Source organism: Marmota monax, unplaced genomic scaffold (genome assembly GCF_021218885.2).
Source record: "Marmota monax isolate L192 unplaced genomic scaffold, Marmota_monax_Labrador192_F-V1.1 WCK01_AAM20220418_F8-fsc00243, whole genome shotgun sequence".
NCBI lineage: Eukaryota > Metazoa > Chordata > Mammalia > Rodentia > Sciuridae > Marmota > Marmota monax.
In genome coordinates this window covers 1,051,201-1,064,317 of record NW_026694604.1, presented here as the reverse complement: position 1 = coordinate 1,064,317, position 13,117 = coordinate 1,051,201, and the positions used below count along the sequence as shown (strand labels likewise).

General features: G+C 44.1%; 1 protein-coding gene across 2 annotated transcripts in view; it reads right to left on the bottom strand.

Annotated features, from left to right (window-relative positions):
• Positions 1 to 13,117, bottom strand: part of Pik3r5 (phosphoinositide-3-kinase regulatory subunit 5) — a 74,575-nt gene that overhangs the window by 10,914 nt on the left and 50,544 nt on the right. For both annotated transcript variants that reach the window (XM_046422194.2, XM_046422195.2), the window contains exons 4-5: positions 12,782 to 12,850; positions 11,872 to 12,010 (exon numbers count right to left, since the gene is read on the bottom strand). In XM_046422194.2, coding sequence (XP_046278150.1) covers positions 11,872 to 12,010; positions 12,782 to 12,850 — 208 coding nt within the window. The remainder of the gene's footprint in view (positions 1 to 11,871; positions 12,011 to 12,781; positions 12,851 to 13,117) is intronic.

Below are 13,117 nucleotides of genomic sequence, written 5' to 3'. Positions count from 1 at the left end.
GCATCCTGGGAGGGGGAGCCTGGGCACAGAAGGTTGTGGAATCACACACTACCCAGGTGTTCCTGGGTCCCCGGCACCAACCACCACAACCCACAGTCCTGGTGGGTGTGCGTCCCAGGCATCCCTCCGTCCCCCGGCTCAGCTTCAGTTCCAGCTAGGCAGCAACCGTCCAACATCCACACCTCTGCCTGGCTTCCCCCACCCCCTGGGAAGCTGCTGCCTTGCCTAACGCTACTTTCTCTGAAATCTGAGTCCCGCTCTCCTCCCAGCTTACATCCCCTCCTCTCCAGCCTCTTGCACCTCTCCCTCTCCTGAGACTTCAAACCCCCGCTAGGAAGAAACCAACCAAACATTTTCTGGTTTTTCCTGCCACATGACTCGGCAGTTGGACAGTATCACTTTACAGTCTGTATTCAGTTCTGTGTCACTCGTGCGGGCTTTCAACAATCCACTCTCCCACAGATCAAGGGAAACAGAGGCCGAGCTGGGGCTGTGGGGATCAGGCCACCCTCTTATCAGAAGTCGGAGGTGGTCACAGGGAAGTCCCTGTGGGGAGCAGGCCACCTGGGTCTGGGGTTGAACTATGAAGCCAGAGGGACATGTCCTCTGATACACAAGCCAAGATCAGGGGTACAGAGACAGCTATAAACAGCAAGTCCATGATTTTTGTTTAGTAAATGGCAGAAAATTGCCAAATCACGTTCTTCTACCTTGGGACTGAATGGCCTTGAGTGTCAGTCATTTAGATGATGTTGAATTGACACAATTGGCACATGAGTCGAAGTTGGTGTTCTATCTGTGGTGCTAAGTCCCTGAGATCATGCTGTCACTCTCAGGATTTGGCACACCATCTGGTGGCTGCTCACATACATTACAGGAAAAAGCTCCTCTTGAACCTCCCCCCGCCCCCCACTAGAATACAGTGGAGACAAATGGATATCCCCTAGTCTCCCTGACTGCAAAACACACACACAAGATAAATCTCCTAACTTTGTTTCTCTTTTCTTTTACCATTTCTTTTTTTTTTTATCATTTTCTTTCTTTCTTTTCTTTTTTTTTTTTCAGTGTTAAGGATGGAACCCAGGGCCCGGCCCATGCTAGGTAAGCTCTCTACACTGAGCTCCATCCTCAGCCCTGTTTATTTACTTATTTTTAACACAAAGCCCACATCCCACTGACCTCTCATCTCCACCACCAACTCTGCCTCTGTCGACCCCCAACATACAGTTGGTCACACTCTGGGGATCAGCAGGCTGTGAAGTCACTCTCCTTCCACATCAGGTTTCCTTCAAAATGCTTCTGACCCCAGTGCCCTCCCAGAGCTTACCAGGATTACCCCTGTCATCCAATACAACCGCTCAGTCTTAACCATCACTCTTCCTGGGATTCTGTCTATGGAGTGTCTATGGATTCTGCTCCTCTGTAGCTCTGTCATGAGAAACATCCTTTAACCTCTTACATCCCTATCCCCACCTATCTTGGGATATTTTACTAGCCTTATTTTAGGATGACAGTACAGTTAGAGCTGGGGTTGCTCCCTATTCCCTGTGTGGACTCCCCGTAACGGCGTGTGTGGGTTTTTTGCTTCATTCTTGGGGGGCTATGTGAAAGGGCACCTGCAGCACACCCTGACCCAGAGGAAGCTGTTTTCAGAGCTGGTTGGCCTAGCGAATACCCAAGACCTCAGCCGTTGCCAAGTGGAGCATACAATCATCAGACAAAACCCCCAACCCCACCCTGACGACCCCATCAAGTCCCCCTCTCTTGGCCTCTCTTGGTAATGGCTTCAATGCTCATCATGGGGTGTGGAGTTTGGGGGGATGACAGGAGGAGCTGGGGTCAGAACTGGGAACAAATCAGAACATCCATCCTGTAATAGGAAAGAAGGCTTTGATCTCGTCAACTTTTTTTTTTTTTTTTTTTTGCAAACTGACTTTCTGAACTGGGTTTAGAAATTGTACTTCAACTCCCTATTTGTTGGGGAACGTTGTGAGGTTAGAAATGTCTCCCAGCATCCTACAAACCAGAGGGACCTTGCTTTTCATTATGTTCCCCCGTGGCACCAGAAAGATCATCACTGCTAAGGCAGGTGGCAGTACCAGTACCAAGATCACCTTTAACTCCAAACCCCATTCCCTCAACAGACAGCCTGGGTCCATGGACACCTGTCCCTCACCTTTACCCCACCTCCCATTCCCTCAACAGGGAGCTTGACCCATCCCTCGGGGTATCACTTGAATCATAAGAGTCCCCCAAAGCCTATTTGTTAACGCTTCCTCCAAGGTGGTGTTATTTATTGGGAAGTGATGGAAATTTTGAGATGTAGGGCCTAGTGCACAGTAGTCCTTAGGTCATTGAGGGTGTGCCCTCCAAGGGGATTGTGGGAACCCAGCTCCTTCCTCTTCCCATGTGTTGTCTCCCGTCAGTGAGGGGAGTGGTCCTTCTGTACCACAGGCTGCCACCATGAGGTGCCACCTAGTCATACGCCTAAGGCAATGGGGGCCATTACCATGGGCTGGCACCTTCCAAACTGTGAACCCAGATAAACCTTTTCTCTTTATAAATTAATTATCTTGGCTACTTTGTTATAGTGATGGACATGGCCGATATCTTGTTATGGTGATGGAAAACTGAAAAACACATTTGGTCTCCTTAGCAGCTGGGACCAGGTTTCTGAGGTTGCTCCTTAGACCCCAACTGCAGAGGTTGAATAACAAAAACAAATACACTGCCTGGGTAGTGCTTAATTTCAGGTTCTTGTCAGCAGGAAGCAGAGTGGAGCCAGCGTCTATGGACAGAAAGTGGGTACTGACAGGGTGCCAGGTGGTCATGCAAAGTTCCACCTCCTTGCCCAGGCATTCAGGACCCTTCACAGTTGAACCACATTTGCCCACTGAGGCTTCCGCCTCTTCTTAAGGTGGCAAATAGATGGCTCTATACACAGAACAGCAGACTGTGAAGACCAAGGATACAGAAAAGGTACCACTCCTGCCCTCAAGCAAATACTAGCATAAGGTCAACCACACACCAGCGCCCCTCGCCGAGGCTGCCGGGAGTACCTGGCACAAGTGAGGCAGGCAGCAACAACAGTTTGACTCAAGTCTCCTCTTACCAGGCCCAAAAGCAAGATTTCACGAAGTCCACGCACTAATGTCAAGCAGAGCCCAGCCTAACTATGTTGCAATCCCAAAAGACTGTGTCGTTGAGTCCTCCAGTTTCTGTAATTAATGTCAGCTCATGGCTGACGTCTGGAAAGCCTGATCTATAGCAGACCCAGGCACGACACTCCCAGTAACTAGGTTTCTCTTATGCTTTCTCCCAACAGGGGTCCCATCTTGGGATCCTGGATTCTAGAGGGGCTAGAGAAACCTGAGACTGGTGGCCACATAGCCTCAGCAGGCACTGGGCAGGAAGGAATAGCACAGACTTCAAACAAAGCCAGGGGGAGGACATGGCCAGGAAGACCTGGGATCCCTGCCAGATGGGAGTCCGGAAGCAGAGAAGTGGAGGATGGGAAGAGATGTGGTTAGGAAAGGCAAGAGGAAAATACTAAGGGGAAGGAAACTGGTGTGCAGATCTCCGTGCTGGCAGAGTGGGTTTCAATTCTTGGAACCAACAGGACAATGATAACAAAAGACACATGCTGGTGTGAAGCCACAGAAATGCCTGTGGGGTGAGTTCCTCCAGCTTTTCGGAGCCTCAGAGCTGGGGATAAGTGAGGCAAGACCTGTCATGACACCCCTCTCACCGCCCTACCAAGAGTCACACCAATGGGCCCAATCTGGGTTTTCCGTACCACTTTTTTCCCTCCCCCCTTTTTTTTCCGTACCACTTTTACAAGTAAATCTTATGCAGCAGAAACTTCTAATCATCTATGAAATATCCATTTTTCTTTCTCACTAATGGGACACCGGGCTACGAAGTCACATTTCTCAACCACCCTTGCAGAAGGTGTTGGCTGGATTCATTTTGGCAACCTCTCTCCCTTCCTCCTCTCTGTGAACTGCAATGTGGATATGATGGCCAGAGCACCAGCAGCCATCTTATACCATGAAATGTTCTTGAGGATAATGCCTCCAACTAAGGATGGTGGAACAGAAAGGTGAAAGAAGGTCAATCTAGGGTGTTTGTGGGGTCACTTACCAATGCTGGACTACCTTCTTCCAGATTTTTTTTTCTTTTGCACATGGGAAAAATAAATCCTTATGAATTTAAGCCAGTGTTATTTGGGGCTTTCTGTTATATGCAGCCAGCTTAGTCTTAACTGATCACAACCTGTGATTTCTTGGGACACCTGCCCTCTGCCCCTTTCCCTAAATCTCCCCCACCCACTAGTCAATGATGTTTGACATTCATTCCTTCAAATGTAGTAAACCCTTTATCCCATCATCAGAGACAAAAAAAGAATAAAAATCAAATGTCTTAATGAGTAATATCTTAAGAGAATCTTATTACCACGGAAGACTATCTAGAATTCACCCGCTACCATTTGTTAGGCAAAACTGAATGAGCTGAGGTTGAGGTTTCTTCTACTTTGACAGGAAGTCAAAGGGCAGGAAAGCATTGGTGGTATCCAAAAGGGGAAAAAATAAACAATAAAAGATATTCCCCAGAAAGGAAAGTTACACAAAAAGACCACTGGAACAGCCCAGGGTCTTTGGTTCACACAGTCAGTCACCTGTTCTCTGCCTGCAGGTAGAGAGCATTATGCAAACAGGAGAATAGGTTATGGTTTCTGGAACCAAAGAGTCATATAGGAGCTACATGACCGGGTACCAGCTAACTCAATGGCCCAGGCTTCTGCTTCATCATCTGAAAAATGGGCATGATAGTCACTACCCAATAGGAGTTCTTTTTTTATAACTTTATGTTTATTTATTTATTTGCTTATTTATTTCTTAATGTGGTGCTGAGGACGGAACCCAGTGCCTCACACGTGCTAAGCAAGCACTCTACCACTGAGCCACCACTCCAGCCCCCAACAGGCATTTTAAGGGTATGTGCAACTGGTCGGCCGTGGTTAGCACACCATCAGCACACAGTCAGTGAAACGATCTCATCTTTCACGTAGTCATCATCATCATTAACTTAAGTTTTGCTTTTGACAGGGAAGCTCAGCAAGCCTATATAACTTGCCCAAGACCATCAACTAGTAAGTGACAAAGCCCAGGTCTTTGTCATACCGAGGTCCATATTCCTTCTCTTGCACTGGATTTTTACATTTTGTACAAAGGGACGCTGAACCCTCTGAGTTTTCTTGTGTGTGAAATGGGATAGTATGACTTCTCTGTGTCTCTGACATTGCAGGGCTGTGGTCTGGGACAGCGTTCCTTGAGGTCTGTGTGCTTCGAAGACTGCTGAGTGACTTGCACATAAGATGCCCACAGATGCCACTCAGCGTTACAGATCAATTCTTTGCAGGAGAGTATGTGGTCTGCGCTGTCGTGTGGGTGTCGGGTAAATATTTAACAAACATGTGGGCTGAGCTCCAGAGGGCTGTGGGGTGGCAGGACCCAGGGGCGCTGACGTGAGGTTTCCTGCCACCCCCAGCAGACAGGCTGAAGGTGACCCCACTGGGGGTGGAGTCAGGAAGAAGGGGGAGGCCCCCAGCCTTGATAACCAGCCCACTTCCTCTGCCACCCAGCCACAATCTCCATGGCAACCGGGACACTAAGGCTCCATGGGGTGGAGGGCCCAGCTCCCCAGGCCCTTTGTCACCTTCTCCCTGCCAACCTTGCCGGGACCCATCTCTTGAACTAACACCATCACCTTCTGACCACAGCAATGTGACATCAGTGTAGGCAGCATTAATCCTCACAAACTGCTCATCTGACAGATGAGGAAACTGAGGGTTATATAAGTTAAATGTCTCTCTGAAAGCCCTACAGATAGTGAGAAGCAGACCCAGGATCTGAAACCTTGGTTGGGTACCAAGCTCAGGTAACAACTAAATTATCTGGCCTTTCTCCAAAACTTCAGGTTCCCAGGCTCCATTATTGCTCTCTGCCAATTCCTTCTATTACCTCCCTCAGCTGCGATTGCTGGGGGAAGAGGGAGGACTCAGGCACGAGTATCACCAAAAATCATACTGAAGTATTTTTCTAATAAACGTACCTTCGGTTCAGGTAGAGGAAGGTCATTTTATTTAACCTACTGTTTGCTATTGATTAGGGCTCACGTTCTTTAAAACTGGAGATGAACTTGTAGAAGTGAGATCAGTTGCAAGTGATTGTTGGTGGGTAGAAAACAGAACCCAAGAAGTGCTGGTTTTCATTCCTCTTTACCATAGCAGTTAATTTTGCACCCAAAGCTCCAATCTCATGCTAGTTTATATGGGAAACTTGTTATCAGTCTTTCATATCTTTCTTTAAACCATCTCTCGCTGGTTCCCTCAGCAATGAGCTGACTTCATCTCTAACACAGGTTCACAATATATTTGTATGTGGGGTTTTTTTTTGGCTTTAAGTATTTATGTATTATTTATTGCAATGATGAAACCTGAAATGAGGGCATTTGAGTTGTGAATCTGATATTGTTAAGTGGTGACTGCTCAGCCCTTCAATGTTATTTTCTATACTTTTTTTGTTATCCTTGAATAATCCATAAAAATATTACCTCACTTGTATGTTTGATTCATATTTACAAAATTCTCATGAAAAAGCCCTTTAGCATGCAATGTTTCCATCAGTTTCAATGCTTGTGTTGATTTGTATATCAAGTTCATTTTATCATTTAAATTTTTTAAATTTTATTTTATTGGTTCTTTTTAGTTATACATGACAGTAGAATCCATTTTGACAAAATTATACAAGCATGGGATATATCTTATTCTAATTAGGATCCATTCTTGTAGGTGGGCACAATGGTAGGGTTTACCTAGGTAATTTCATATGTGTACATAGAAATGTTATGTTAGATTTATTCTACTATCTTTCCTATTCCTATCCCCACTTCCTTTCATTCCCCTTTGTCTAATCTACTAAACTTCGCTTCTTCCTCTCCCCCACATATCAGTTTAGTTTCCACATATCAGTGAAAACATTCAACATTTGGATTTTTGGAATTGGCTCTTTCACTTAGCATGATATTCTCCAGATCCATCCATTTACTGGCAAATGTCATAAAGTTATTCTTCTAGGGCATCTAGGTTGCTTCCATAACTTAGCTATTGTGAACTGTGCTGCTACGAACACTGACGTGGCTGATCACTATAGTATGCTGATTTTAAACTTTTTGGATATATGCTGAGGAGCAGGATAACTGGAATAACTGGGTCAAATGGTGGTTCCATTTGTATGTGTTTTGTTGTTGTTGTTTTGGTTTATTTATTTATTTATTTATTTATTGGTACCAGGGACTGAACTCAGGGGCACTTGACCAGTGAGCCACATCCCCAGCCCTCTTTTATATTTTAGAGACAGAGTCTCACTGAGTTGCTTAGTTGCTTCGCTTTTGCTGAGACTGGTTTTGAACTCTCAATCCTCCTGCCTCAGCCTCCTAGGCTGCTAGGATTACAGGCATGTGCCACTGCACCTGGCCATTTGTATGTGCTTTTTAACTGTTTGAAAATTATTCTCTGGTATGAAGTAGAGTAAATGGTTTCCTATTTCAGTTCTGCTTTCCCTGGATGAAGAGAAATTTCTAGTATGGACAGCTTGACCTGAGTTTCCCTTTCTAGGCATCTGCCTTCTCCCTGGTCACCAGAATATCTGAAGCCTCATGTGGTCCCAGGGGCAATGTCCCTCAGTGCCTTGAGTGATGGTTCTCAGGGTCCTCCCTGCTCCAAGGCAAAAGACCCTCCTTCTCTTTCCATCTCCATCTCCAGTGTCTGCTCTGCGTGGCTTTTGTGCCTCAGGAGTAGCATCCCCTCAGCACAGGGTCTGAGCCTTACCCCCACCCGCCCCTCCTCCCCACATCTGCTTGCTGGGCTGCCCAGAACAGAGCTCCAGCCCAGCTGCCCACAAAAAATACCTCAAGGTATAGCACGCATTCCACAGAGGGGAGCCAGCTGGTATTATCTGAAATTGGGAAGCGGTCTCCCCACAGGTGACACCTCTCCCCCACCCCAACATCTCCATTGCCCATTTCAAAATAAGAAAGAGTCACAGATCTTTGGTATCAGCCAAAGACCCTGCCAAGGCATATACATTTTGAATTCTTTCTCTCCAAATTATAGAAGGGAAGAAACACTTGGCTTCCTGGTAAGAGAACTCCAGTCACCAGCAAGAGGCCCAAAGAGGTCCAGATCTGTTTGTTTTGAGGAGAAGTGGGAGGAGAAAATGAAAGAGAGAGACTTTAAAGTGGTTTGTTGATTTAGGGTATCTCAGAAAGTTATGTAGGCAGACTATTTATAATTTGCCTGAGTGCCTCTCCACGGCCAAGGCCTCCTTGAGGTCTTCCTGATTATTCCATATGCAAGTATCTACAATGAAGTGAGGCCCATCTTATGGGTAGATTTTGCGGTTGGCCAACCCTAGGTGGTACCTCCTCTGCTCAGTTGTGACAGTCAGCTGACTGGTTGGGGGAGGATAGACCAGTGGGGTTTGGGGGGAACAGACAGACCAGCTGATTGGTTGGGAGACAGATCAGCTGATTGGTTGGGAGGCAGACAGTCAGCTGATTGGTTGGGAGGCAGACAGATCAGCTGATTGGTTGGGAGACAGACAGTCAGCTGATTGGTTGGGAGACAGACAATCAGCTGATTGGTTGGGAGGCAGACAGATTGGCTGATTGGCCAGGGTAAGACAGACCAGCCGATTGGTTAGAAAAGGAAGTCATGAACCCTTCCAAAGGAATTTACAAACAAAGCTTCAGTTTTGAGCTTTTTAGGGTCCATGAGTTGGGGGATAAGATTTGATACTTCAATCCTGAGTGTGTTTAATGCCAATTAAATGCTGCCAGGGCTAAATAGGACTTGGAACGGGTGTACATTTTAATGGAAAAATAGAAATGGGATTAAAGCATACATAGTATGGGGGGGGCCTGCTTTTATTCTCAACAAGTTAGTCAACATCTTTTGACCTAAAGAACTGCTTCTACAGTATTGTTTTTAATAATTGAATAGCATTCCACTGAATGACTTTGCCACAGTATACTGAACTGTGTTCGATATTTTAAATGTTCTGGCATTGGTTGATAATTAGGAGGAAAGAACATCCTTGTAGCTGAATCTTTGCACAGCCATAATTACTTATCAGGATCTACTTAGAGGAATGGAACTGCAGAACAAAAGGGTCTTCTGATGTCTAGCCAACTCTGCCCCAATTTTCCTCAACATCACTTGATATTTTCATTCATTCTTCTTCTTTTGTTTTTGCCAATTGAGTGGCAAAAAGAAAGCATTCATTCTTTAGTTTTGCATTTACTTTATTACTAATGAAAATGAATATTGGGGGCCATTGCTCAGTCATTCATGGTTCTTTTTGGATGTACTTGAATCATGTGCTTATTTCTATTTCCCTTGGTGTGGCTATTTTTAAATATCATGGGTTTGATATATTCATTTTGGTCACAATTGTTTTAGCTTGTTATTTATGTTTCATTATTATAGGGGTTTTAAAGCCACATAAAGGCTTTAAATTTTATGCTTTCAAATCTTTATGATTTGAAAAGTCTTTTCTTTTTTAACATTGGTGATTGATCCCAGGGCCTTGTGCATGCTAGGCAAGCACCCTACCACTGAACCACACCCCAAGCCCCCAAACCTTTGTAAATCTTTATCACTTTTTTAAATCATTTATTTATTTATTTATTTTTATGTGGTTCTGAGGATCAAACCCAGTGCCTCACACATGCTAGACAAGCACTCTGCCACTAAGCCATAACCCCAGTCCTCTTTATCACTTTTGCGTTGGGGATGTGTTTGATAACTCTTCTCCAGTCCAGGGTGATGTAATTTATTTTCTTCTACTGCTTTCCTGACTTTGTTTTCCACACTTAAACCTTTCATCTATCTATCTGCAAGTTGTTTTATTTGAGATGGGAACATATTTGGGTATTTTTTGGTGTGTCTTTTTTTTTTTTTTTGAGATGAAGTTCCAACTCTTATGAACTGTCAATTATCCTGATACCACTTATTAAATGTCTGAACTCTTTCATCACTGATTGGCGGATACTGTTTTGTCATATAATAAATTTTTAATATTCTGTTTCTAGATACTATATTTTGTTCCATTAATCTATCTATTCTTATACCAATAGGTGCTATTTTAATTACCATAGCCCTATACTACCTTCAAAGACCTAGTAAGGGAAATATCTCATTTTTTAAAATATATATTTTTTAGTTGTAGATGGATACAATACCTTTATTTTATTTGTTTATTTTATGTGCTGCTGAGGATCAAACCCAGTGCCTCACATGTGCTAGGCAAGCACACTACCACTGAGCCACATTTTTATTCTCTTTTTAAAAAAATATTTATTTTTTAGTTGTAGTTGGACACAGTACCCTTATTTTATTTACTTATTTTTATGTGGCGCTGAGGATCAAACCCAGGGTCTTGCGCATGCTAGGCAAGTGCTCCACCGCTGAGCTATAACCCCAGCCCTCATTTTTATTCTCTTTTAAAAGAATATGTTTTATATATATATATCATGGTAACTGCACAAATAAATGCTATTTCTTTCAAATAGACTCAATTTGTTAAATTTTAAAAAGATCTGGTATTTTGATTAGAATTGCATTTATTTTTCTAACACTTGCTTTTATTAAAATATTGATTCAATCCAGCAATATGTCTCTTCAATAATTTATCTTCAGTATAGTTTGTTTTCTCTATGTAGCTTACTCATATTTTTATTTCTTTCATGTTTTTAATTGCTATTATGCTTTTCTATCTATTACATATCCTTATCTATTGATACCAATATATGGGAAAGCACTTAAGCTACTTGTTTTCTAGTTCTGACAATATTCATTCTGGTGATTCTCTTGTTTGAACTCTAAATCATTAAAATGTTATCTTCTCTTGATGAGGAAATATCTTTATTTCTGTCTCTTTTTTGCATAGGCAAAATAACTATAAGCAAAAAGAGAGGCAACTGAGTTTAAAGGAAGTGCCTCTGGTAGTTAACCTTGGGCTGTTGCCATATTTAAAATACTTCCATGGAAATAGTTTCCATATATTGAGAGGTTTTGAATATCTGGACTGCATGTTGAATTCTATCAAATGTTTCAGAGACATCTGTTAAGATGTTATGTGACTCTGTTCCTTGGAATATCACTGTGATGATTTATAATATAGGGCTACCATATCGTATTTGATTATGTTTTCTCTTGCTCTATCATAGTTTTCTTAGACTTCATTTGTATGTCTATAATAGTATTTTCGAGTTCTGAAGAATCCATACTTTTCAGACTCCACATGTAAAAACCTGGACAGTACCAAATCCTCATCCACACTTGCGTAGTGACCATCAGCCTGTCCTTTCCCATCACCAACCATCCTCTCCTGATAACTGTTAACCCACACTGTTAACCCACATATGCCAATTTGCTCCTGGGGCAAAGAGAACAAGTCAGGATCTCTAGTCAATATTCTGGGGGCTTCTCTGGCTGACCTGAGCAAACCTGGAGATCCCTTTGCTACCTGGAGCAGAGGCACAGGTGAAGTGCTGGGGTCTTCTTGTCCTGAACACTTGCTCCAGCTTCCCCTAAAGATTTCTCCTCGGGTTTCCTTCCACACTTACTGCTTTAGCTTGTGCAGACTCAGGCACCTGATGTTGTGTTTACCATGAAGGTTTTGACCAGGGCATGGGCAGAGGTGAGCTAAAGGTTAAAAGGTGAGGAGGGTCGTAACCAAAGAACATTTCAGAAGAGCTAGAAGCTTCCTGACCACCCAAGCCCTGTTCCTTGTGCTCAACACTCACCTGGGGCCTTGAGTTCAGCATCGATGAAGGTAAGCAGTTCCTGGCAGATGCTGCAGTAAGGAACAGGCCAGGTTAGGAACCGGTGGTAGGTCCGGGCTGCCTTCAGAAGGAGATCTGAGTCTGGTGGGAAGTGTGGTGTCTAGGACAGAGAAGGGGCAACAAGAGAGATACAGGTGATAAAAAAACTCACTGATATTCCAGGAAAGCTTCTTCTCCCTTTCTGGAATGTTCTACAAAGGATGATCATTTCCTGGGAGCAGTGTGTGGCAGAATAAGATTAGGAAGAACGAGAAATGAGTTTCAGGGAGTGAGTCACAGATGGGCAAGATGGCACCTAGGGCCTGGTTTTGACCAAACAGACACAGTTTACCCAAACTTGAGAGAGCCTCTCTGCAAAGTTGTCACCTCAAGATCATTCTGCCCTGTGCATTGTTGCCACTTATTTTGGAGAAGGATCTTCCATCCTGTAGTTAAACATCCTCACTACAGGCAAGTGTTTATGCTTTGGGTAGAATGTATCCATGTACACGGTCATTTCGGTCACCAGTCTGGTGAATATGAGAGATGATCACACTGGGTGAAAGTGACCACTGGGGTCAAAATTGAGGTGGACACAAAATCTCTCCATGGAATCTCTCTTGTGGTTGATGAATACACTGTCACAGCAGTTCCTCTATGGAAGCCCAGAGATGCCAGGTACAATGGCAGCCACGAGGAATTACCAGAGGCCTCTCAAGATGGTAGCTCTCAAGACATCAGAGGGTCAAAAACTATCTCAAGATAAAAACCTAGAGTTTCCTCTCTCTGTTGATCCTCAGAGGAGTGAGGACTGTATCCCTGACAGAAGTTACTCGTAATTCTCCTCCCCTCTCCCCTCCTCCCTCTCCTGCTTGGGCCCATGTGAACTTACACAGAGGACAGTGGAATAGAAGAGTAGAGCCAGTGGGGTGAGGAGGTCATAGGTACCCTTCTCTTGGACCTGTGGAGAGGATGGAGAGGTCAAATGCAGCATTCTCATGGCCCATTCTGGAACTCAGAGGGGTTGGAGGCACAGAAAACTCTCCCAACTCTCTCTTCTGTGCTGGATGAAATTTAGACTTTTCCTTCTCTTTACTCTGGATAGATGATGCATCTGCCACAACTCCTATTCAATCCCTTCTACCAAACTCTCCCCTGTTCCTACAGGAGTGTTGGTCCTCTTTATTTGGGTTTATAAGTCAAGCACTTCAGAGGCAGTTTAGTGCTT